The sequence below is a fragment of the Crocuta crocuta genome, unplaced genomic scaffold (assembly GCF_008692635.1).
Source record: "Crocuta crocuta isolate KB4526 unplaced genomic scaffold, BGI_CrCroc_1.0 scaffold28, whole genome shotgun sequence".
In the NCBI taxonomy this organism is placed as follows: Eukaryota; Metazoa; Chordata; class Mammalia; order Carnivora; family Hyaenidae; genus Crocuta; species Crocuta crocuta.
In genome coordinates this window covers 7767314-7793392 of record NW_027533256.1, presented here as the reverse complement: position 1 = coordinate 7793392, position 26079 = coordinate 7767314, and the positions used below count along the sequence as shown (strand labels likewise).

The following is a 26079-nucleotide window of genomic DNA, read 5'->3' as shown; positions in this document are numbered from 1 at the left end:
TGTCACCCTCAGGCGTGGGGTAACCATACCTCCCTACTGCCCTGCCTGGCTCCCCATCGTCCTCAGGTATAGACTGAGGGGATCCTTGTTCCCTGGGAAGTGCTCAGCCTCCCCAGGGCCTGGTCAGTAGCCAAGCTTCCTACGGGGAGTGCCGGGCTGGCTCCTGCCTGCCCTGGCGCCTCTCTTCCTGCACCTGTGTCTGCCTGTCAGGGCTCAGCTGGCCTGGCTTGTGGCTGCCCTGAGTCCGGCCCATGACCCCTGGGGCTAAGGGGGTGGAGGTGCTGTAATTCTCTTCTAGATGGCGATCTTCTGGCTCTGCCCAGGGCCCTCGAGAGGAGACAGGGACCCTAAGGAAGTCACCCCCTGCTCTGCCCAAGGCCCATCATGTCCCCATGCCCTTCTCAGGAGCAGCCTGCCCTGCAGAAGGGTGGGGCCCCCCCGGGACCCTTGCCCGGAGCCCAGGGCTGGAGAAGCTTGCAGTCCAGGCGAGGTGTGCCCTGTGTATCTCTGGTCTGTCTCTCTGCCTCTCTCTCCATGATCCTTGCCCACCAAGGACCCAAAGCCACTACACTCTTGGGGGATTTTTTTTTCCTTTGAAGTCTTTCTATCCTCTTTTGAGCATTTGAAAAACTCTTCATAACACCCGTTTCATTCCCATTCTGCTTTTTCAATCTTCCCCAATCATCAGCCACCTCGCAAGTAAGGGCCCAGGTGTGGGCAGAGCTCCCGGAGCTCTTCCTGGCTCAAAAGCTCCTTAGGACAGGCTTTAGGTGTTTGGGGGCCGAGATTGCCCCAGGCTCACCTCAACAGGAGAATGCTGGGCTGTGGTTTAGGGCACCCGAGAGAGGACTAGCTGATGCCAGGGAGCAACTGTGGCCTCTGCAACCGTGGGTGCCTTGAGGGAAGGCCGTAAAGCAGAGAGCACAGATGCTGGTCTGAGCCAGACCTGAGGGTACAGGGCAGCCTTTACGCCCTCTGTGTAAAGATAGAAATAATGCCCTTCTTCCAAGATTGCTGTGAGGATTACATTTTTAAAGAGGTTATTCTGTAGGGGCGCCTGGGTGGCTCAGTTGGTTAAACGCCCAACTTCAGCTTAGGTCGTAATCTCACAGCTTGTGAGTTCGAGCCCCGAGTCGGGCTTTGTGCTGACAGCTTGGAGCCTGGAGCTTGCTTTGGATTCTGTGTGTGTCTCTCTCTCCGCCCCTCCCCCACTCATGTTCTGACTCTCTCTGTCTCAAAAATAAATAGACATAAAAATATTTTAAATAGGTTACCCTGTAAGGAGGTGCAGAGCTGAGACAGTTTCAGGGAAGCTCCCAATGGAGGGGGTACAGGGGCTGGCCTCTAGCCCCTGTCCCCCGAGGGTGCCAGAGGGGTGGAGGCTGGGCAGTTGCCTCCCTGGCTCCACAGGGAAACAAGATCTGGGGCTGGCAGAGAGTGGGGTGTGAGGGGCCAGCCCCAAATGACCAGTCCTGAGCCAGCCTGCTGTCCCTAGAGGGGCCTGAGCATCAGCTGGAAGAGAAGGGAGTTCTGTCCATGGTCCCGGGGAAGCAAGACGCCGGCCAGGGCTCGGGTGCATACACGCAGGCTTTTATTTCCCTAGCTCCCTGGCAGCAGAGAGGGTAGCTGGGCTCTGCAGACGTTCCCAGCCATCATGCTCAGTGCTCAAAACCAGACAGGCGCCTGCCTCCCTTCCCCTCTGGATCTGCCAGTGTAGGTGTGGCAGGGGCTGGGGGAGTGGGGCACGGGTATGTAGCAGATGCTGTGGACTGTGCAACTTCCAGCATCTCCTCCCGACCCACCCAGGCTGACCACCCCAAGAGATTTCCCATGGAACCCGAAGTGCATTTAACATTATGTGATCAAATTACCGTCATGCCATGCTCTGCTCCCTTCCCATCTGGCCTCCCCTGGGGCATTGCTCCATCCCTCATCCTCTCGCCGGAACCTTCTGTCTCCCCATGGCCCCACTCTCCAACTGCACCCTTGCTCTTGTCTATGCTCAAAAAGCCTCTCCTTGTACAGATCTTTAGGGCAGTGAAAATATTTTCTATGCTACTACATGGTGGATCCATGTCATTATACCCTGGTCCAAACCCATAGAATGGACAACACCAAGAGTGAATCCAGAGGTCAGCTATGGACTCTGGGTGATAATGATGTGCCAGTATAGGTTTATCCTTTGTAGTAAATGTGTCACACTGCCAGGATATTGGTAACGGGGGCAGGGGTGCTATGCATGTGTGGGGCTGGGGGTATGTGGGAATACTCTGTACCTTCCCCTAAATTTTGCTGCGAACCTAAAACTGCTCTTAAAAAATTAAGTCTTTGGGTGCCTGGGTGGCTCAGTCGGTTAAGTGTCCGACTTCAGCTCAGGTCACGATCTTCCAGTTTGTGAGTTCGAACCCCATGTCGGACTCTAGGCTGACAGCTCAGAGTCTGGAGCCTGCCTGGATTCCGTGTCTCCCTCACTCTCTGCCCCTCCCCCGCTTGTGCTCTGTCTCTGTCTCTCTCTCTCTCTCTCTCTCTCAAAAATAATAAATGACATTTTTTAAAAATTAAGTCTTTTGAGGCATGTGAGTGGCTTAATCGGTTACGTGTCCGACTCTTGATTTCGGCTCAGGTCATGATCTCACGGTTCATGAGCCCCGTGTCTGGCTCTAGGGCCTGCTTGGGATTCTCTCTCTCTCCCTCCTTCTTTGCTCCCCACCCTGCCTGCGTGCTCTCTCAAAATAAATAAATAAATATATTTTTTAAATGAAGTCTTTTAGGGGCACTTGGGTGGCTCAGTTGGTTAAGCATCCGCCTTCGGCTCAGGTCATGATCTCGAGGCTTATGGGCTTGAGCTCCATGTCAGGCTTTGCGCTGACAGCTCAGAGCCTGGAGGCCGCTTTGGACTCTGTCTCCCTGTCTCTCTGCCCCTCCCCCACTTGCACTCTGTCTCTCTCTCTCTCAAAAATAAATAAGCATTTTAAAAAAATTAAGTCTTTTTAAACAAAGGCTCTCCCTGCCTTAGCTGCTCTGACTGGCTCCTGTCATGTCTCTCTCCTTTCCTTCACCTCCAGGCTTCTCCAAGAATGACCAGCAGGTCCTGCCTCTGACTGTCTCCCATCCCTCTCACACCCAGCCATTTGGCATGGGCCCCCACCACTCCACACATGCAAGTGACCTCCCTGTACCTAAAACGAGGAGTCACTGGTCCCCTCTCTTGCTGACCACACCCTTCCCTGCAGAGCCCTCTGAGTCTCCCTCTTCTTCTCTTTTCCCACACTTCTGTGCTGCTGGTCCTGGGTTCATTCTCAGTGGACTTCAGACAACACTGGGGCATGGTAAAGTCCACTTCGTGCCTCTTGGGATGGGTCCTGGGTAGAGGCGTTTCCCGGCTCCAAAGAGGTGGAGAAGGAGTGTTCTGGAATGTGAGGGCCTCGCATGGTGGGGTGGGGGGGTCTTTGCAATCATGGACAGTCCCTGGATGATGGGGCATCGTGCAGAGAGGGATGGAGACCCAGGGAACTGAGCTCCCCAGCGGGGCCTCACCAACATCACTCAGAAAGCCCGGCCTTCCTCACACGTGCTGCTGTCCTACAGCGGCTTTAGCCTGAGGAGCCCTGGGGCTGCCCATGAAGTTGCCCTTGTCCCGGGTCCTGGCCCAAGGCCTTGGAGGGGCTGCTCCTCAGGGCCCAGCCAGCCTCATGCCCACTCCCTTCAGGGCCCTCGCGGAGTCAGAGAGAGCTCTGAGCACCTGGGAGGGAAGCAGGGCCTGGGGACCTCCAAGAATTCACTCCCCAGCTGTGGGCCTCGGTCCTGTTATCTTCCCCATTCCTTCATCAGGAAGGCCCCGGCCGGCCTCAGGGCAGCCCTCCGGAGGCTTGCCTGACCTTCAGTGTGGCTATAAACAGCACAGCCTGTCAGCACTGCTAGGCGCTGCCCAAGAAACAGCACTAGGGCCTCGAAATTCCAGGAATTGCCGGCACAGTTGCCCCAGAATAGTCTCGGCTTGTCCCTGTCCCCCTCCCAGGGGAACCTCTGTCCTCTACGTCCCCACTGTAGCTAGGAGATCTGACAAATACTGGAACCAAAAAACAGCAAAGAAATGAAAGCTTCTGGGCTGGTGCCCCTGGAGAGCCTGCTAGGCCGAGTGAACAAGGCTGTAAGGGATAGAGAGAGGCCTCGGAGCAGGGAGACAGGCACCCTTTTCCCCTCCCCCGCCCCAGGTCCAGGCTCAGCCCTGCGGCTCCCCCATCCTCACCACCACCTCAGTGGAACAACAGGTGCGCAGAATTTACAACTGTGAGCGGCAGAGCCAGACAAAAGCACACGCTTCTTCAATAACGTCAAGGGCTGCACCACACGCCAAGGACAAGGCCCCAGACCACGGCCCCAGNCGCAGGGCTGTTAGGCCCCAAGGCTGATTCTGGTGGGCAGAGTGGGGTGGGGACTGCAGGTACCACCCAGCATGAGGGCGGCAGCCTTCTTCCAGTAGCAGCAGCCTGTGTCTGCATCTGACAGGGGACAGGCCCCATTCAGGACTTTGCTACTAATCCTCAGCCAAAGGGCTGAGGGGCAGGCCAGGGAGTCAGGGGTTCCTAAGGTCACAGGAGCTCCTGAGCAAATGGAGCCTCAGTTTGCCCTGCTCCGAAGTGAGATGGTAAATCCCAGCCCGGCCTGCCCGACCACCTCTCTCAGGACTACAGTCCACGTGCCTGGGGCTGTCAGCCCTGCTGAGAATGAGCAAGCCCTGCTCACTTGCTGCCCCCACCCCCTGCCCCGCCGCAATGCGCCTCCACTGCCCTGTTGCAAAGGCTTAGGCCGGGACACTTGAGCATCCACTGGCTCTGCATCCCACTGAGGAAGAAAGAAGTTCCTGGTCCAGAAAGGCCTAGAGAGCCCCAGCAGGAAATACCACAGCCCTGGAGGGAGTGTCCCGGGCCCTGCCTGGCCAGCCGCACTGAGCCTCGGATGCGCAAGTCTGGGATATCAGTGGCCCACCCGAGAAATTTGTCAAGAGGTCCTAAGCCCTGGGGAGGACCCAGCACCCACCCAGCTTGTTCCATGCCTTGGTGAGTTGGGGCATGCCTCTGAAGGAAGCTGAGAGGCCATTATACCTACCCCCCGATGCCCTGCCTGGGCTGCGGGTTCTATTTTTAAAGGTCCCCCCTAGTCATTGGCTCCATTACCTCCCAATACACCCTTTCCCTCCGGTGAGGACATTCTTCCTGCTGTCTAGCTTAAGGCCTCTATGCTGCAATATAAGCCCTGGGCTGGCCGAGGCCAGGTGGTGCATAGATCCTGGGTGAGGTCATTGACTATCCTGGGTGCCACTGAGACGGGAGACCAATTTCCACCCGTAGGGATGGGGCAGGGAGCACCAGCATGAGGCCTGGAGGACTGTGGGGCTGGGCAAGACTTGGGCTCAGTCCGAGGCATGGGCTCGGTCCATGACAGTGAGGGTGGACGGCGTCTCCTTGGACAGACAGGAAACCTGTAACCTTGCTGGTAGGGAGCTGTGCAGGGTCCTGGGGCGAGGGGCTGTGTCTACTGGGGCTCAAATGCCCATGTATCCCCACATCATCAGGCAGGTATGCAAGCCTCTGGGTGTCCTTTTAGTACTGCACCCTGCGGTCTCCAGGACAGTGGGTCTGGAAGGGTGGAGACTCCGGTCAGATGAGCCAGTACTCCAGTGGGATGGAGAACTTGGCCATTTCCCCGGACTAGAGCCGGGCCAGTGCCCCCCGCTGGAAGACTGTGGCTTTCATGACTGTTATGAAGCTTTTATGTCACCAGTGGATGGGGCTTCTCCTTCTTGGGGTCCCCCCAAGCGCCCACACCATGTTCCACAAGCAGGAGTGCTCCTCCATGGGGGCACTGGCTCCCTCTCCCCTCTGCCAAGCACCTGCAGGCCTCCCCTGGATGCCCACCTCAGTGCCTCCCAGCTCGCCCCCACCCTCCACTCCCAGACCCACATCAGAGCTCTGCTGTCCTCCCTGTCCCTCAGTGGGCAGGGGTCCAGCCTCCCTGGCCCATCCATCACCCTCCAGTGACAGGCTGGAGCCTCAGCCTGCCCCCTCGTGCCCACACCAGTAGCGCAGGAGCCTAGCCGCAGCCTTACCCCATCAGGCAGGGCTTACCTTTGCCCTCCCACACCTCACAGCCCACCCTGAGCCTCAGGGCCTTTACCGCAGCTTGGCCAGACTTGCTGGAGAGCCCCTTGACAAGTGTTGACTGAACGCTTACTGTGTTCTAGACACCGCTATAGGTGCTGGGGACAGGGCCGTGGCTAAAACATAAACAGCTTTCTCCCAAGCAGATCTAGCTTCTCGCCTCTCTGGACTTGAGTGTTCCCGGCGAGGCATAGAGCCACTCAGACAATCCCCAGTGATCTGTGACACCCCCAGGAGGCTGTTCCCTGACCACAGAAACTCCAGGACACACGGACCATTTCCCCAGGTGAGCACAAGGAATAAGATGTCAGACAGGCAGGGAGAGAGCAGCTGTGGCTGAATGGGTAGGGGCCCGGCCAGGTGAGGGAGGAAACGGGCCCCAGCAGGCCCAGGAAAGGGGAGTGGAGATGAGGCTGTTACCTGGAGCCTGGGATGAAGGGTGTACTGGAGCCCAGTTACCAGCCTAGCCCAGCTCTGAGCCCAGCAGCAGGGCAGCTGAAGTCATCAGTCTGTCCATCTATCTATCTGCTGGTCTGTCACCTGCTCTCTCCATGCTAGGAGTGCCCTCTCCCCAGAGCATCTACCCCGTTCCATGGAGGTGCTCCAGGCTTGGGGGCACCCTGAGCCCACTCTCCCCAGGGAAGGGCTTAGGAAGGCGCTATACGCTGTTGACCAGCTTGCCTTCCCAGCAAACTTGGCATTTCCTTCTTGGCTCAAAACACCCACTACTTGCCCATGTTTCAAACTCACGACACGTTGGCAAGCTCAGGTAGACAACAGCTATGGCCAAAGCCAAGGGCCTGTGGCCGGCAGTGTCCAGGTGGAGCCAGTCCCAGCCTCAAGACTGGGGATGGGACATGCTCTGCTCTCCGAGAGCCTCAGGGAGGACGGCAGAGGGATGCATACACCCTCCTCTGAGCATGCCCCTCCCCTGTGGGAGCCAGGCTGTGTGGGCAGCGCACACTCACCCGGGAGATAGTGAGCGGCATGTTGAAGTCCTTGCCCCCCTGGAGACGGAAGCCCCAGGGCCCGGGCCCGGTCAGGGTCACGCTATAAGACATGCTGGTGCTGACAGCGGCAGCCTCTGTGAACAAGAGAAGAGAAGGGTGAGAGGGCCCTCATACACCCACCTCCCCAGCCTATACCGGGACCCCTACCCCCGACCCCCAGCCTTGCCTGCTCCGTCCCTTGCTGCCCGGCCAGGCTGTGTGCAGCTCCTGAGAGGCTCCTAAGAATAGCTGGGAACGAATGCCATCGACACTGATATCTGCCCTCTGCTGCGCCCATAAATGGACTGTAACCCTACACTCTGCCCGCCCGCAGCCTCCCACCGTGACTCACACGGCTAATATTGCCCCTGGGGAGGGGTGTCCAGCACCCAGCACCCCCCAGGGGGCAGGATGGGGGACTGGCCAGGTTAGTGATAATGCTCTCTCCTCCTTGCTCCCTCTGCCCTTTGGAAAGCCCAGATGTGTGCTCTCTCTGCCCAGTTCGATCCACCCCTTTGCCCAGAAGACTATGGCTGAGATACTTTGGGCAGGGGCTTTGCAATTTGTGTCTTTCTGCCCTGTGCTCCCCGGTGAGGTCTCTGAGGTTGTAGCTTACCCAGTAGGAAGCCTGGGACCAAGCTGAGCCTCCAGCTGGTCTGGACAGAGCTTCTCTTCAGGAGATTGGCAACTGGTCCAGGGTTGTCCAGCAGTGAAAACGATCAAATAATAACAGTATCTCTGGTCATGGCAAAGCTCAGCTCCAGGTCCCTCATGCCATTATCCCCTTAGAGCCTGAGAGGTTCCAACCTCGACCTGAGGCAACCAGGGTTCAGAGAGGTTAAGTGACTTCTCAAAGGTCACACAGGGAGTGGATCCAGGCCAGGCTGGAGCACCTGAATGATGCTCATTCCTACTGGGCTTGTGCCAGATAATGGGTTCCCAGTGGCTGCAGGCACCTCCCAATTCTCAGGCCAGGCATGGGGGTGAAGGGCACAGGGTCTTGGCACAGGGTCCGAAAGCAGGTCTGAGGCAGGCCCACACCCTCCAGACCCTCTAGGGGCCCAGAGGTTATTCCTGGCTCTCCTGTCTCATTTGTGCTCTGGAAAACTTGACAGCAGCATGGAAAGCTCCAGCTGCCAATGTCGCACGCCAGGCCCCCATGCCCTTTGCACTGGAATGGCAGGGGGCAGGGAGGAGGGGAGGAGATGCCATTTGCTCAGCTGCTGGGATGTGGGGCCAGAAGGCATAAGGAGGGGTAAGTGCGTGCAGTGTATGTCCAGCTTGTAACCCAAAGACAGTGTGTTCCGGGTGGGGACCTGGGGACCTGGGGACCTGGGCCCCTTGGGACTCCAGGCAGTGTGTTCTTTGGGCCAAGATACCTCCACAAGCCCTTCCTCAGAAGAGACTTCAGGCCTTGTGTGGTCTGGAGATAGATCAAGGCCCAAACTGGCTCTGGCTGGGGAAACTGAGGCTCGGGGAAGGTGAAGGTGACACCTTCTTTGGCTTTCTGGGAAGGCTCTAGCCTAGGCTACGCCCTGAGGACTCCGTGTGGGCCTGGGTGTGAGGACTTCCCAGCTGCCATCACCCCACCTCCTGCCCTGGCACATACGACACGCATGGTAGCATCCCCACATCACAGGGTCATTTGGTAACTTGCCCAAGTTCACAAAAATATCAAGCAGAAGAGGCCAAGGAGGGACCTGTATTCTTTTCCCCATTACACCACCTCTTCTGCTGTGTATCATACAGCCCAGGCTGCCCAGGCCTGGCCCGGGAAGCCAGGAAGTCCAGGAAGCTCATGGCTAGCACCCCACCCTCCCCATAGCATCCCCTACTCCTCTTCCAGGGCCCCTCCCATCCATCCCCACCTCCAGCTTTGCCCCCTTTCCTGGGTGGGGTCTGTCCTGCTAAGCCAGAAAAGACCCAGCAGCAAGGCTTGACCAGTGTGGGGAAAGAAAGGAGCCCATCCTATAGGGGGAGGGGAAGCCCCCACCCCCACCCCCAGGGCTAGGCGCTAGGCAGTACCTGCAGCTGCTTGCTCTTTCTCTGGACTCTGGAACCCACACTGCCTGATGCTGCCTCTGGGGAAAGGGAGGGGTAATGGGAAGGATGCTCTTAAAGGGGAAGGCCAGCCTCCCTCCATCTGCCTCCCCTGGGAGAGCCAGCCAGAGAGGAGCTGGTGCCCACAGGCTGGGCGTGAACCGCTTCCCTGATAACAGCAGCTTACTGGGGGGTGGGGATGGGGACAAGCCTGGTCTTTGTCCCTTCTCCGCTCTGCCCCTCACAGTTTGAGATGGAGGCTTCAGGAGTGAGAGTTGCAAGGATGGGGACAGAGGGAGGAGAGAAAGAGGCTGCTGGGGGCATCAGAGGCCAGGCCCTGGGTCTCCCTCCCACTGTGACACCAATAGGTAAAAACCATGCTTCTCTGCTTTTTATTTTCCCATACACTGTCAGAGCCATGGGATGATCTCAGGTCACTGACAAGCCACGGGTGCAGTGTGTGCACACATGTGTTTGGTGTGCATGCAAACACGCGCAGGTAGGAGAGTGTGCCTGAAAATGTATGTGTGCACAAGAGTGCAGGCCATGGCACAAACAGCACTGGGGAAACAGGAAGGGGGGTCAGGGTGAAGAACAGTTTCCGGCGCATGAAAGTCTGTGCTCGGCTTCCACTGCTGGCTGCTGGAGACGGGGTGCTGGCCTGCTCATGTCAGTGAAACGCCCAGCCTGGGTGCAGAGACAGCTCATAAGTAGCTGGCGTGTCCCACGGAGCCATCACCATTGTCATCGCCTGGACAATCACAGCACACAGCATTTGAGGAGAGGCTGATGACTCCGGGAAGCAGGAGAGCCTGGGCGGAGCCTGGGGTGCAGGCTGTTGAGATGAGAAGTGGGTGCAGAGCATGTGCCAGGGCAGGAGTTTTGTGGGGCGGGGCCCCGAATCCAGCACAGCCTGGGTGACAGGGCCACTTCCAAAGCCTGCAGGTTCATGGGGTGATCCTGGGTCTGTGTGCATGAGGGGGAGGTGAGGGAGCTGGATGTGTCCCGGAAGAAAAGGGGAGCCAATAGGCACCCTACATCCTGGGGTCCCGGCTGGAGAGCAGCCCCTTGGTCTGAAAGCAAACAGCACACATGTGTTTAGCCCCAGGAGTGTCCCACTGGGACAAATCTCCCAGTGACCCTCCATTGTTTAGGGTCACCGAGTGGCTAAGGGACATTGCGTGGAGGAGCCAGGTTGTGTCCTGGCTGGGGCATGGGCCTTCTCCGTGGCCGTAGACGTTGTGGCCTGGAGGACGGAGCCTGTAATATCTAAGGCCACCGGCAAGACCTCCCCATGGGCTGCCCCCAGGCTCCCGCAGTCAGGCAGGACTGAGCTCTCCTCACCCCCACCGGCCAGTGTCCTCTTCCTCCACTCCTTCTGGGGGCCCTGAGTTTCCTCTCGCCTTGTGGCCGCAATCACCTCATTTCTTGCCCGTCTTACCGCATCAGCTTCCTCCAGGCTTCTCCCCGCCGGCTCATTCCATTCCGGCTGCCCTTCCCCAGCCCCACCACCCCGCAAGGTTGAGCGAGCCTATCCCCGCTAAGTCCTCCAAGGGTCAAGGCTAGAGACCCCTCAGGTCAGTATCTGATTGGGCCTCCGCACAGTTCCTACCGCCCCCTGCCCTTCTTTCTTCTCTTCTATCCCTGCCACCAGCTCCCGGAGTCCCTCTGGCTGTTCCCGGGTCACAGAGCAACATTCTGTTCCAGGACACGCCAAGCTCCCCAGTGGCACCCCTTGTTCCCGCAGGCTGTTTTCTCAGCCTGGACCGCTCACCATGACCCCCATCCAGCCTGGCAACCCTTGCTTCACCTCCACCTTCCCTGGGAAGCCCTCAGGGACTTGCCTCTGCCTTCAGCACCCTGTGTACTGATACCTCGATGGCAGTGCTTATCGCACGTGTTAGGTGATGGCTGATGTGCTGTCCCTCTCTGCCCGGTGCCCCAGCCTGGCCCGGTATTCCCTCCAGGACAGACACACTGCCTGTCTTTCATCACTGCCTGTCTCTATCCTGGCCTCTGTGGCTGTTCACAGTGCCCAGGGTCAGGGCTGGGGAGTGAGTCCTCCCTGGAGCTGGAGACTCAAGGGAGCCGTGCTCCCTGGGAGAGGTGGAAGTTCAGCAACCGGAAGGGGCAGCCCAGGGTTCCCCCTCTCTGCGACACCCAGGGGGCCGCCTTGGGGAAGTAAGGCAGGACGTGGTCTCTGGTCTCGGGCTTGCTGACGAAGCCCAAGAGATCCCAGGAGCTGGGGGTGTTGTGTGGGTGTGAACAGAGGGGCCAGGTAGAGAGCTGTCAGCTGAGGGGGAAGGGTAGCCTCAGGGCCTGTGCACACGGCATTTCCAGCGTTCCAGAATATGGCCTTCTCTAATCGCCATCGACATTCCGTTCCATAGGCACTTGGGCTGACAGCTGGCTTTCTTTTAATAGCCACAAGTATTCTGGGTGACATCCTAATCTCAGGGCATTCACAGCGAGCACATACACAGCTTACAGCACCCACCCCCCAGTACATCCAGCCTCCAATCACACAGAGGGACTCGCCACCCACACTTGGTCACACGCAGTGTAGAGCAGACATGTTGGGGCACACTCAGTCCTATGCCCTGTGGTGTCACAGGGACAGAGAACATGTGCCGGGCACATGGTCACACACATGCACAAGTTACACTCCACTCAGTCAGGCACGCCACACACTGTCACGGTCACACATACTCCCACACATGCTGTACGATCATCACAGCACTGCAGAGCCACTACCACCAGCAATGTATGTGTGTAGTCAGGGTCACACAACCACACAGACACTCTCAGACACGGTCACAAACCACACTCGGGTCTGCTCAGAGCATCCTGGAGTCACAGAGACCCCCAGGCACCCACCGCAGGCAAGGGATAGCTGAGTGGGGAGGGAGCGATTCCCAGAGGGCATTGGGCCCGCCCACAAGAACAGCTCCCCTTTCCTGGCCACTCCCTGGGCTACTTGCCCCTTGTCCCCACCCCCTTACAGACTGGCAGGTGCCCGGCCCAGTCACCTTCGCAGGCGTCTCTGCTTCCTGTCCCTGGAGACTGACAGGGGCCTTGGCTTCCATGTCCTCCAGGCCCTGACTGCAGGGGAAGCGTCCACTCACTTCTCGGGCAGCCCCCCACACTGCTGCTGCCTCCGTGTCCATCCAGCCCTGGGGAAGGTGAGAGAGTCACTGTGAGGTGAGAGGGACATTCCAAAGTCTTGCTCTTGCCCTCTTCCCCAGCCAAGTGTTTCTCCATTGTCCACACAGGTATTCACTGAGGCAGGGACCGTGACACTGTAGGCTTGATGGTCACCAAATCCCTGCAAACTCTGATTGCCTGTGCTAGTGTGTGTGCGCACATGCACTTGTGTGTCTTCCTAAGCATGTGGGATGGGTCTGTCTTCACGAGGGTCTAGGCCTCTGTTGACAGAGAAGATTTACTCCTTGATGTCATGCACTACAGTGGTTCAGGGAAGGGACCTCTGACAACTCCTCCCTCGGCCCCTTAACGCAGACCCCCAGGGACGGAAACAATGGGAAGAGGTCAGTGAAGATTCTTAGCGAGGCCCATGAAGGGCCCTGTAGTTACAATGATGGAGGAGCCCAGGTGTGGGTGGGAGACAGGAGCCCACAGCACAGAGGGCTCTCCTGGGGACAGCTAGCTCCTGCCTGTCTCATGGGAGGCCCCTCGAGGGCCACAAATGCCTGTCTTTCCAAGCCGTGGCTCTAAGCCCCTGGAATAATGCCAGCATGGAAGAGAGATGGCCTAGAGTTGGAAGATGCGTGTTCAGTCCTGGCCCTGTTACTGGGTGACCTTGGGCCAATGCATTGCCTCTCTGGTGCCAGGGTCCCTGCCTGTCGGGCAGTGGGGGGGGATGGCGCAAGGGAAAGCCATGGAGCAACTGTGTGGGGCTCTTCCTGCCCGCATCCCAGGGTCCTGAGGGTCCCTGAGTCTCAGAGGCAGCCCTGCCCAGAGGCCTGAGAAGGGCAAGGTGCTGGCCAGCAAGGGCTTACCACCTCGCTTTCCGAGCCTAGGGATGCCTGGCGTCTCTGTCCGGAGATCCAGCTGAGGTCTGAGGTCTGGCTGCTCAGGGTGGAGCGGTGGGTGGAGCGATAGCTGGCGTAGGGGCCCGTGCGCTGACCAGACACGCCCAGCAGCACCCCCAGGCAGGGCAGGTGCTGGGCAATGGCCATTCTGCAAGGACAGCACACCTGGTTAGGGGGATGGACTGGCAGACACCAGGAGATGGGGGTGGATGGACAGACAGCTACGGGGTTAATGGGAGTGGACAGAAAGCACTGGGGAAATGGGGAGTTTCAGACGTTGTGGTTATGAGGACAGACAGTTGATAGGGTGACGACAATGGGCAAAAAGACACTGGCAGTCAGTGGAGGGGATGAGGAAGGACAGACAGACACTGGGGTGAAGGAGACTGACAGGCTCATAGTGTTGGGGATGGACAGACACTGAGGCCATGGGCATGGAGGGAGAGCCTTTGGGGGACAGGTTCAGCAAGGTGCTTGGTTTCAGCTCTCATGTGTCTGGCCCAAGCCACATCTCTTCCAGTGAGGACCAGAGACACTCCTAGGCAGCCTCTGAGCCTGCCCCTGGCCTCAGCAGGGCGGTGAGTTACTGACACCACCAGGCAAAACAAAGCACTGAAGGCTTCCTTATGGAAGAGGCCAGCTGTGCTGGGATTCTATCAGCAGAGAGCGCTCTGGGCCAGAACCACACCCAGACCTCTGCCAGGGCCCTTGAACCTCTCCAGACTGTGGTCTCTCCAGGACATTGCTCTCTGGGGGCTTCTGTTTGTAGGGGGTATCACTGCTGATTGGCCATCCTGGCTGCCTTTTGGCCCTGGTTCCAAAAATCTCATAGTCGGGAATGGACACTGCCCAGGAGGCTCTGATGTCCCTCCAAGCTGAGCCCCCTGGGAAGCTGGGGCGGTAGGGGGGGTGGGTCACAGCAGCTCCAGACCCCACCCAGTGTCACTGGCTGCTCCCAGCTGCTAGAGGCCCTGTGTATATGAGAGATAGGAAAGATGGCCGGCCTCTGCCCCCATTCACTGCCTCAGGCCCTCCACGCCCATGAGGGTGGGCCTGGGGACTAGGGCCGTGTCCCGGAGGAGGGCCGCACCTGTATTTGGGGTGGGTGATGGCATAAATGATGGGGTTGTGAATAGCAGAGGCCTTGGCGATGACAGCCGGCACGGAGTTCATGTAGGGTGTCAGCACGTGCGCGTACCTAGGACAGAGAAGCTGTGGTCCCCCCTGCCACCTGGCCCTCCTAGAGCCTCCACAACCCATCTGCCCTCTTAGGAACCTTGTTTGTCTAGTCCAGGCCCTGTGGGGCACAGCCCAGCCTGGCCCAAGCCAGCACATCCGAGTCAGCCCCCTGAGAGGGACTGCCATGCCGGGTGCATTCTGATCTGAGGTGAGCGGGGAAACTGGGGAGCAGTTGAGTGAGGGGGGCAGAGAGGAAGGTGTGCCAAGCTGGGAGGTTGCGCCAGGTCCCACTATAGCTTGGAGCCTGTGCTGCTGGCAGTAAGCCCTCCCCACCCCTGGTGACTCTGGCCCTCTGCCCGGCTCCTCCCCTCACCAGAGAGCCTTGGGGAGGACCAGGCCATCCTGCACAAGGAGGTCTCATACCCAAATACATCCCAGGATTAATAAGTATCACTGTCTCAAAACATTTCTCAAGTCTGCCCTAAGTCCATGCTGCTACGGACATCGAGGTCCCCAGACTCTAGCCACAGAGGACTGGCAGGTGTCAGGGGAGCGGCTCTCCTGGCTTGGTGTCCACAGGTGAAGAGGGAGCCAGAAACTCAGGGAGAGGCGTGTGTTCCCATGGGATCTGGCAGGACCTGGTGGCCCTTGCAGGCCCTCGGGTCAAATCCAGTGTGGCCCAGGGCCCCCCCCTCCCCCCCCACCCCGACACCGCATGTGTGCATTCCAGTCCCTCCAGCAGGTGGCGCACCCATCTCCCGCAGGGAACCTCACACCCCAAGAATGAACAGGGCTGTGAGACCAGACTTCAGGTGTGAGGATGGCTGGCTTGGGCAGGGGCTTGGGTTGAGGAGGGTCCCCTGACCCTCCTCCCTCCCACCTCCGGCCCCTGCCCCAGCCCCCTGGGTACTGCTCACCCAGCAAAGGCCATCAGGGCCACAACGGAGTAGGGGGCCCAGGAGAGCACGAAGAGAAGGATGACCAGCAGCTCGATCTTGGCCATTTTCCACTCTCTCTGCAGCCGCTGCCGTTGCCGGGGGGACCTACCACCGCCCTCGCAGGCCCTGAAAGTCTGGAGAGCCCTAGGATGGGTGCAAAGTCCGAGTCTGACCCCACTCTGGCTGCAGTGGGTGCCGTGATCATGGCCGCTGTGGGGGAGGCCTCCCGGACCTGGTCATTCCCTCCAGTACAGGAAGCCCTGACTCCCAGAAAGTTCTCCACCACATCCAGCCTAAGCTGCCTCCCTGTGGGTCCCCCTGTGATGTCTTCTCTACCCTCACAGACCTCCTGACCAAGCCTAAAGTTCCCCTCCTCAGAAGCCCCTGTCTCCTGGGACTTCTCCAGGCACCCAGGTTGTGCTCACCTCTAGACAGCCCACCCCCTACGCACATGTGCTTACCTTGTCTTTGCCCACCTGGGGTGAGAATGTCCTGGGTGGGTGCAGATATGAGCCTGGGGGCAGGGTAGGGGCAGCCCTGGAAAGGGGTGTGGACACCCTCCCATCTAGCCCCTCCTCTGCACCCAGTTCTTACTGGCCTGTCTCCCGGATGGCCCTAAAGATGAAGATGTAACAGTAGATGATGACAAGCAGGGGCAGGAAGAACACGAAGCAGAAGAGCAGCATCGTGTAGGCTCGGACTGATGGTGTGAAGCTCATGTAGTCCCAGGAGCAGGAGGTCAGCAGCCCCTCGGGTACATAGGCGCCTGGAAGCCGGTGGATAGGCGCTCAGCCTTCAGGGTAGTGTGATTCAGGCTCCTCCTCCAGCAGGGGCTTTGGATGTGGGCTCTGGGATCCCTGAACCCTGCTCCCAAGCCCTGCCCTTCCCAGTTCAGTGAGGAAATCCGTGCATGTGGAGGGGAGCTTTCCAAGCCAGTTCTAGCAGGCAAAGCCTGCTGCTGCCTATTTTTGCCGGTTTGAAACAGAGACCTCACCATAGCCCCAGGGTCTTACTCCACCAGATTTTGGCCAGGTGTTTGATCCTGCCACAAAAAGGTGGGTACCTCCCTGCTAATGCTCCTACCGGCTCAAGCCCCACCCCCAACACCTGCATGTCTGACACTGCAGCTCAGCATCAGATGCATCTGTCACCTTGCACCACCCAGAGGCCATGTGGTCTTCCCCTGTACTGGGAGAGGGGAGCCCAGGACATCCTCTGATTGCTGATGGTACATCAGTTTCCATTGTTGCTAGTCACATGCCCTGAATATCCATCTGCTTTGAGCCTCAAACACTCCCTTGACCCCCCTGCCAGCTGGCCACCCCAAGTCTACCCACCTGCCCCTTGAACATGCCCCTCCCTGCTCATCTTCCCCTCTCCTTATTCCCCCAGTTCACTTACTCCAACCAAAGAAGGGTGGCAGACTCCAGGCCAGGGCATAGAGCCAGACGCCCAGCAGGACAAACGCCGCCCGCCTCTTAGACACCACCCCGATGGTGGCCAGTGGGTGCGTGATCACCAGGTAGCGGTCCAGAGCAATGGCCATCAGGGTAATCATGGAGGTGATGCCAAAGAGAGCCCCACAGAAGGCATAGAACTCGCAGCCTGTGGGCACAGGTCCCTGACCTCAGACCTCGGCAGGAGCCCGTAAGGTACCCCAGGGGAGGGAGGGCCTGGGGATGCCACATACTTAGCTCCTGCCCTCTTCTCTCCAGAAAAGCATCCCTGAGCCCCTCTCCACCCTGGCCACTTGGTAAGTCTGGCCCAGAAGTTGAGTCTTCCCTCTGGCTCACTTACGAGATTGAGGGTGGCCGCACGTTCTCTGCCCAGGAAGAGTAGATCGCCTCCTCATCCAAGGCCACCCTTCACTGTGGGCGTGGCCCACCACAATCCTCCTCCTCCCTCCAGCAGAAGGGAACCCTGAACGTCTACCTGCCTCCCCGAAGAGCCACCGCTTATAGAGGCTGCTGGCGAAGAAGACGGGGGCCTGGGTGAAGGACATGAAAAAGTCGCTGACCGCGAGGTTGATAATGAACATGTTGGCCGGTGTCCTGAGGCTTCTGCTCCTGTGGACGGTCGGAAGCTGTCAGGAAGTGCCTCTGAACTACATGTGCACACACACACACACACGCACACATGCCGCTGCACACGCACTCATGTACACATGTACAGGCACCAGCCATTGCGCCACAATCCAACTTGCTGCCCAGCCAGCACCAGCTCTGGAGCCTGACAGCGTGGGCTGAGAAGTGAGGCCCCCCGAAAGACAGCAGCCCTTGCCTTGTATGGAGAGCAATACCACCCCCAGAGTGCTCTGCAGTCCGGCAGAAGCAGGAGCTAGCTCTAGGATGCATCTGTTTCCTCCTCTCCTTCTGGAACCCCCTGCATGACCCACACTCTCAATGGACACACCCCTCACTCCTCTGAACCCCTCCAGGCCAAGTTCTCCCAAGTGGTTCCTCCCGCCGTGTGCTCAGACTCTGCCTTCCCCAAGAGTTTCTCACACCTTCCTCCTCAGGTGCCCTCCTTATTCCCCTAATTCCAGTATTTCTGCAGTCTTCAGGGACGACCCAGGCTATGCCCTACTGGTCAGGCACTTTCACAGACTTCTCTCCCATAATTATCCATCTTTGCATCTATGCCCTCCCTCTTTTTTAGATGGGAACACTGCGCTTCCCACCCAGGAAGTGGCTTGCTCCTGATAACAATGCTCAGTTAAGTGGCACTGCTAGGATTCAAACACATATTTGATGGGCACTGCACAGCCATGGACTTACTTAATCATCGCATTGACTCCATGAGGTCAATCACAGCTCCGTTTGGCCAAAAAGGGAAATGGACTCCCAGAGGATGAGTCACTTGTCCAAAGTCCGTTCAGCTAATAGGTAGTAGGGTCAGGGTTCACTTCTTCCCCTCCCTGTCTCACTATTCGGTCCAGGAATGGGGCAAATGGGGAAGGAAGCTGAAGATGGTTTCCAAGGGTGGTTGCGGAGGGTCCAGAGGATTAAGGATCCAGTTGCCTGGGCTGCTTTTCGAGGCAGAGGAAGGATACCCACTGGGGCAGGTGACATGGAGGTGAGCTGAGAACAGGGTTGAATGGGCAGAGGCTCATGTGTCATAAGGACATTCATCTTACACAGAAACTGTGCCTGGGGCCAGTGGGCATGTGCCACTCAAGCTGCCCTGCACTACTTTTTTCCCTAAGCTGGAATATGGAGGCCTGCCCTGAGACCACTGAGGGCTTGGCCATGGTGTCCCCAACCAGGCTCAATGGGGCCCTGGCAGAGCTGGTACTAGACTTCTTGCCCTGTCTTTGCCTGGCCAGCTGCCCTCAGTGCCCATGCCCACCAACCAGGTACCTGCAGAAGGTATAGATGACCACCAGATTGCCCAGAATCCCCGTGAGCCCCACCAGCAGGATCACTGTGCCCAGGGTGTAGTGGGCATGGTCTGGAACATCAACCGTGGGGAAAGGGATCCAGGCGGCAGCCTGAGCCCTGGCTACCTGTGGAGAGACAGAGGAATAAGAGCATTGCGTTATCCTATCATCTTCAAATAACCCTGAGAAAGAAGGGTTAGGGTTTCCATCGGGCAGGTAGGGAGACTGAGGCTCAGAGTGGCACAGCCACTTGCCACACTACTAGGAAGTGACTGAACCAGAGTGGAAATGCAGGTCTCTCTAAAGTCAAGCTCGAACTCCTATACCATGACACAGAAGCATGAGGCTTCTAGGATCACCTGTCTGAGGCTGGTCGGACAGACAGACACATGTCTGACAAGGAGGAACATGACTGGAACAAAGTCTACCTTTCCTTGGGGAGAAGGCAGAGCTATCCCCTGGGTGGCTTCCTCTCCGCTGTATAGGCCCTGACCCAAGCACTCAAGGTGGTCGGCAGTGGTATTCCAGGCCCTATAGACTTGGGTGGTAGAGGTGGGTAGAACCCTCCTTCCTCAAGACCCCCAGCCTCAAAGTAAAGGCTGCATTCCCCCACAGTATAACTGGATAGAGCTGACCTTGATACCTAGCATGGGAGAGAAGAAAGGAATTTTCCTTTAAAAATAAAGCTTAGAGGGTGCCTGGTTTCCTGGTTCAGAATAGCATGAGACTTTTAATCTCAGAGTCACGAGTCTGATGTTGGGTGTAGAGATCACTTAAATAAATAAATAAACTAAAAAAAAAAAAAAGCTTAGGTCTCCCAGGGTCACTGCAAGGAGGTCATGACCCTATAGGCCAGTATAAAGGGCTTTAAAGATCCCTCTCCCCCAGCTCCTTTCCTGGAAAGGAGAACAATTTAGTCTCGGTCTTTCCTCCAAAAGCCATAGAACCTTCCCATCCTATCCAGGATATAGGCCAGCATCCCAGGGTCCTAAAAGCCAGCCCTCCCCAGTTAACAGTGGGTTTGGTAGGGTAAGGTCTTGGGGCCCTGGCCAGAATCATGGATACAGCAGAAGGGCCCAACACCTCACTCTGGGATGGGCAAATCCAGAGGCCTAGGGTACACCTTCCACTATGGAAGGCTCCATGGAGCATCCAACCACCCTCAGAAAAGAATGGGTGCAACCAAGGGCAGGTCTGGGCCATTCCAGCCCCTTGTCCTTTAGGGCTGACCTTTCTGTTCCTCGAATGCACTCCACAGGGAAAGACATTGCCCACACTCTCTTCTTTGTCCTCTTTGTAGGAAAGACTCAGAGAGGTCCAGTAACATGCCCAAGGTCCCACAGTAGAGCTCGGGCCTTTTTTTTTTTTTTAATGTTTTTTTTATTTTTGAGACAGAGATAGAGACAGCATGAGCAGGGGAGTGTAGAGAGAGAGGGAGACACAGAATCTGAAGAAAGGCTCCAGGCTCTGAGCTAGCTGTTAGCACAGAGCCTGACATGGGGCTCGAACCCACAAACCTTGCGGTCATGTCTGAGCCGAAATTGGATGCTTAACTGACTGAGCCACCCAGGCGCCCTGAGCTCAGACCTTTTCTATCTCCTGGTCAAAGCCCCTGTGTGTTCCCAGCAGGGAGGCCAGGGCCGGGGGAGGGGAGGCTCTGTGTGTGCACACACTGGCCCCAGACTTACCGTGGGATTGATGGGCAGAGGTTGGCCCAGGCTGGAGGTGATGCTCCAGTAGCTGTCCCACCTGCTGGGGGAAGCTGGGGTGGCCATGCAGCTGGGCTCCTGGGTTCTGGACTCCGAAGGTAGGTTCATCCTGAAGTAGGGCAGTCCTTTCTCAAGCCCACAGAGAGTCAAGGGCACAAGGAACTCAGGATATTAGCTGTGCCCCTTCTCCCAAACTTCCTTCATCCTCAGCACCCCTGTCTGGTCGGCTGGCTGCCTGTTCCTGCATCCAGCAGGGACTGAGCCTGGAGCTGCTCTTGGAGCTGATGACTGCTATCTCCAGTGAAGCACAAAGGAATGCGTGTCACAGCTATGGCGACTCACAGCCACGGGGTCTGTCCCCACCTTTAAGTAGCAGAGCTAGGAGTGCACATGCCCAGTTGCTCAGTCCTACGGGCTCCCTCAGATACAGGTCCCTGGGTATCTGTCCACAGAAGTCTGATGATCGTGGCATACATGTGTGAAAGTGTGTGTGTGTGTGTGTGTGTGTGTGTGTGTGTGTGTGTGTCAGGGGAGTCAGGGGAGACTGTTGTGCTTGGGCTCCTGGGCATTGGATGGGAGGCTTTGTCCTCCTTTCTAGCAAGGCTCTCTCTCTTCCCTGAGCTCATCAAGAACAGCCTCCGCTGCCCTCAATGACGCCCAGGGCTGCCCAACAGGCAGGTAAACCTGTGGCACCCAGCTTCACCCTTTTCAGGGGGCGCCCTGCCCTCAGGTTCAGCCCACATGAACCCCTCACATCTTCACAACCATCCCCACAGAACCAAGGCTGGCCACCCACTCCACAGATGAAGAAGCTGAAGATATGCTGGGGTATCACACAATCAGGGTGAGATCACATCACAAGGCATTTTGTTTATTTCTTACCTTTGATAATACAACTTTTTAAAAATGTTATTTATTTATTTTTGGGGGTGGGCAGAGAAAGAGGGAGAGAGAGGATCCTAAGCAGGCTCCACGCTGTAAGCTCAGAGCCTGAGGCGGGGGCTCAAACTCACGAACTGTGAGATCACGACCTGAGCCAAAACCAAGAGTTGGACACCCAGGTGCCCAGATAATAAACTTTTTTACTGAAGCATAAATACTTTTAAAAATCCAAAAAGGCACATCTGGTAGAGACCTGGGAACCCAGGCCTGGCTGAGATGAGTGAATGTCAGGGGGGGAAGAGTCCCCTCTTGGAGGAGACAGCAGGAGAGAAGTGAGGAGCCCAGAGCCGAGCGATCTGCACAGGGGCCACTCGGCTTCCAGGAACATCTTACCTGGGAGCGTGTCCTGAGGCGCAGCATGGAGATCTGTGGAGCCCTGGAGTGGGGACATATGCTGTCCCCTCCTCCAGGACTCCCCCCATGTCTTTACCAACAGTTTTCCTTGAGCCTCAGATTTGGGTGGTGTGGGGGTTGGGGGGAGCACCCACAGTCAGAGAGAGAAGCTATGCTTCCCAACAAGCGCCAACTCGCGGTTCAGACACACTTCCTCCTGAAACCTTCCATGTCAGTCTCACAGAGGTTCACGTGGGTGGTGAGTGAGGCTGGACCCTGGCTTCATTTCTCCCCGTAATACCCAGTGTGGACTTACCAACTGCTGGCTTTTGAATATGGGGCTCTACCTAATGATCTCAGCTGGGAGCCACTCTGAACTGACACAAAGTCCCATTCACTATCCTCCCCCACTTTCCACCCTGGTAATTAGGAGAAAAAAACAAATAGAGTAACTAGCACCCGCGGCCCCCAGAGGTGTTTGTGGGTGGACAGATGAGCAGGGGCCACACCCTGGGAGACATAGGCCTCAGAACAACTCCTAAAGCCCTGAGGAATTGAATCCCCCACGCCTGGGGCCTTCAGAGGCCCGTGGTCCATTTTACAATGACCTTCTCCATGACTGACGCACAGCCACCCTTGGAGGCGATGCTGAGATGTCCCAGCCCCTGGTCCTGTGCTGCTACGCTTCAGGGGCGGGCCCACCACAGCCCTCAGGCTCCACACCTGTGCACCCAGCTTCTGCTCAGAGCCTGCTGTCCAGGCTGGGCCAGGAGAGTCACATGGCAGCCTCAGCCTCCAAGGACACAGTGTTTAACTGTCCCCTGTGGGCACGCCACTGCCCAAGCTGTCCTAGTTACAAGCCACGGGTCCGAGGCCAGCGGTGGGGGGGACGGAGGGGGAAGCCCTTGGCTTGCCATCACTCTCCTCAGACCTCGCGGGTGCCCAGCTGCGCTCTCACCCGTGGGCCCCACTTCTGCTCCCACTCTGCCCCTGCCAAGGTCTCTCTTCAGGCCTGGCTCAGAGTGGGACCCAGCCTTCCCATGCCCGTCCTGGCTTCTCTGTCGACAGTCCCAGGGGCCCACTCCACGCAGGGGTGAGCACAGAGACAAACAGGGAGGGGTCCTCAAACCCCTCACAGGCCCCACCCTGACCAGCGGCCACTCCCTCGGAGGTGGGTGTGGCACCTCTTCTCCCAATCAGGTCGGTCTGGTCACTGGGGGCAGGCTGATCTCAGTGCTCAGAGCCAGTTGCTGGCTCTGGGGGCTTCTAGGTCCCAGGTCTCCCCGAGCTGACAGCAGGCTTCCATCCCCACACATGGCTCCTCTCTTCACGGCCTCCCCTTTTCTCTTACCTGCCTCCTTCCAGCCCATTCTTCATGCTACAGCCCTAACGTCATTTGGAACCACGAAGTCAGTCAGGTAACCCCATGCTTCATCCTTTGGTGGCTTCCATTGCTCTCGAGAGACAGCCAAACAAACCCCAGTTTGGCAAGGAGGTGAAGGAAAGTAACACAGTACCACCCAGCTCACTGCAAGAAGAGGCCTGCTAACCCCCGCCGAACGCAGGCCCCAGAACAGCCTTGTTTTCAAGGAGGAGCCTCCAGGCGCAGGTGCCGCACAGTCTGGGTGTGGCTGCCTGCTGAGGAGGGAAGTATCTGAGAATGCCAGCTGCTGGCACCCGAGGACCCTACTGGGAGCTGGATTCAGGCCATAGGGGAAGGGGAGGCTTGATTGCATGGGGAGTCAAGTTCAGGTGCAGACAGACCCTCCTTCTGAGGAGGAGGAGCCAACCTGGTGCCTGGGCTCCTGGGCTCACTCACCAAGGAGTCCTTACGGTGCCCCAGCAAGGCTGGCCTCCTCTCTGTCCACGGACCACACACAGTCCGTCACCCAGCTTCTGCACATGCATTGTTCCTGAAACTTCCCTCCACCCCTTCTCCGGGTCTCTGTTCCAACGCCACCTCAAGGTGTCAAGGAAGCCATCCTGAAGACCCAACTGTTCACAGCCTCCTGTCCATCCTGTGGGGCACTCGCTAATTGTGTCATTTATAGTGATTGTCATCTGATTGTGTCGTCTCCCTCCCTGGATCGCAAACGGGGCTGTTGGTTTCATCTTTGTGACCTACTGCACCGCAGAGAGCCTGCACGTTGTCTCTGGAAAATCTCCGTGGTCCTTGCTTCTCAAAGTGCTGTCCACGGACCGACTGTATCAGCGTGACCCGGAGCTTGCTAGAAACGCTCCAGACCTACTGAATCAGCTGACCCATCCACATTAAATGGGTGAGGTGCTAGTCTAGACTCTTCGGAGGACGTAGGAGTGGTGGAAGCTGCCCTGAGGGTGCACTGAGGCAACCCAGGGATTAGCAAGAGCAGCACGTGCTGTCATGAAGGCTGGAAGGACAGCAGAAGGAGGGTCCGCTGACCCCCCTGAAGTCCCCCCTGGGACTCGAGGGGCGGGAGCTGTCCAGTAGGGTGATGTGGGGAGAGAGTGCTCACGAGTGGGAGCTGGAGCCTGGGTGGGGATGTGGCTGCCGGCAGAGGTGCCATGGTGAGCAGAGTGTGGGGCATGAACTCCCACCCGTCCTCTCTGGTCTCGTGTCTTCTGCACCTGCCTCCTAACAGCCAAAGCGGCCTGGAAGCCAGAGGGAGGGGGAGCTTGACAGGTGTGGTTCCCAGGGACAGAGAAAAGAGCCAGGAAGGGCAGTGGGGCACACAGCTTATCCCTCCTCGACCCGGCCCCCAACCTGCCACTGTAGCCAGTAGATGGTGTGGGGCCCCCACCGCAGCAGAGAGATCAGCTCTCTCAGTTCACCTGCAGGTGTTCTTGCTCCTTGATTTTTTTCACCCCTCTCCAGGGCCTGCTCATGGAGGGGTGGCCTGAGCCTTGGGTGGGCAGAGGTACCAGCTATTTGCTGGGAAGCTTCTGGGTTCCCTGAACCATCCCCTGTCATGCTTATGTTCAGTGTGGCCTAGGAGTCTATGAGCAATCACACTCATCACCCTTACACACACACACACACACACTCACACACACACACACACACACACACACACACACACCTAGTGCCGGAGAAAAAAGGGGTTGTGTGTGCATTGTGGTACCTGGAGCCCTCACCCACAGCTCTCCACTGACCTGCTGCTTGCTCCTCAGACCTCACTGGCATGGCTGGAGGTGGGAAAAGCCTTCTAGGTCCTTCATCCTTAGGGGAGTTCTAGGGGCATAGGAAGTCAGAGGCCTGAGAGCTGCCCTCAGGTGGCATAGGGGGCCTGGGTGTCTGCAAAGCCAAGGATCCAGGGAGGCAGGGGGGTGTGGTATCTTCTCTTAGATCAAGCAGGGGTTACACACAACTCAGCCTTGAGTCATCAGCTAACACCTCACCCACACTTGCTGGGGGACCAGAATCAACCAGCGTCATGGACACTGTCCACAGGGCCCTGATGCCAACTTTACTTTCCTCTGAGCCCCAGCATTCCTGTCTATAATAGAGAAGTCCTACAAGCTCTTATAAGAAAAGCCAGGAGGGCAGGCCCCTGGCTCCTGCATTTCTGTCTTTCTGGCCACAGCACCAGCGTCCAGGGAGGCAGGTCTCTCTGACTGGCCTAGCAGGCAGCCCTGTAATGCCACTTGCATGTCATTCCTATCCTCTTCGGTGCTAGGCTGAAGGCTGGCAAGGGCTATCTGGTTACCCAGAGACTCCTGGGAAACTCCCAGGAGCTGTTGCCAGGGGAATATTAAATGTCTCAATGGGCATGTTCTTGTAGGCACCTAGCCAGCAGCTCACCTGCCCGCCCCTCCCCCTCGTGCCCCCATCACCTGGAACTGGTTTTGTCTGTAACCCTGTCAGGATAGGGCCCTCTTTCCCATGGCCCAGAATGGGGGTAGGGGGTATAAATTCAGAAATTCAGAAAGTCTTGCTCTTCTGCTAACCTCTGCTATAGAGTAGCAGGTGTAGCTCTGCCCTTTCACCTGCTGTGAGCGCCATCCATGCCCTTCCATCAGTGTAGGCCGGCCCACAGGGAGCCAGCTAAGTGGCCTATCAGTCATGCTAATGTCCACAGAGGCATCCAAGAGTCCTTTGGGTCCCTGCGACCCACCTCTTTGTGGCTCCTCCCACACTTATTCTCTATTCTGCGGTGTTCCCACTCAGGGGCCTCCTGTGTAGCCTGTGAGAGCCAAAACGGGGACTAGCCTGGGTGCAGCCATGGGGCAGCGTTTACACAGCACTGCGGGACCCTTTCCTCTACCCACAGGAGCACCTACGGTAGCTCCTGGCTTTGGTGCCTTCTGACGCCCACATTCCTGGCCAGGCACTAACAGGTATCCCCTATGCCCATCTTGCCCAGTCCATGTGTGACAT

General features: G+C 57.7%; 2 protein-coding genes across 2 annotated transcripts in view; both read right to left on the bottom strand.

Moving 5' to 3' along the window:
- Positions 1-9224, bottom strand: part of LDB3 (LIM domain binding 3) — a 60545-nt gene extending 51321 nt beyond the window's left edge. Inside the window, 3 exon segments of the mRNA XM_077746473.1 lie at positions 7130-7245; positions 7767-7963; positions 9176-9224. Coding sequence (XP_077602599.1) covers positions 7130-7222 — 93 coding nt within the window. The 5' untranslated portion in view covers positions 7223-7245; positions 7767-7963; positions 9176-9224.
- A 991-nt stretch (positions 9225-10215) lies between these two features.
- On the bottom strand, positions 10216-20555 carry OPN4 (opsin 4). The gene is made up of 11 exons (XM_077746500.1): positions 20412-20555; positions 20305-20313; positions 18719-18849; positions 17292-17425; positions 16761-16964; positions 15954-16125; positions 15339-15503; positions 14333-14440; positions 13210-13390; positions 12220-12363; positions 10216-10263 (listed from the first exon to the last, which is right to left on the bottom strand). The coding sequence occupies exons 1-11, from the start codon at positions 20553-20555 to the stop codon at positions 10225-10227; spliced, it is 1431 nt and encodes a 476-aa protein (XP_077602626.1). The 3' UTR covers positions 10216-10224.
- Positions 20556-26079: the final 5524 nt, after the last annotated feature.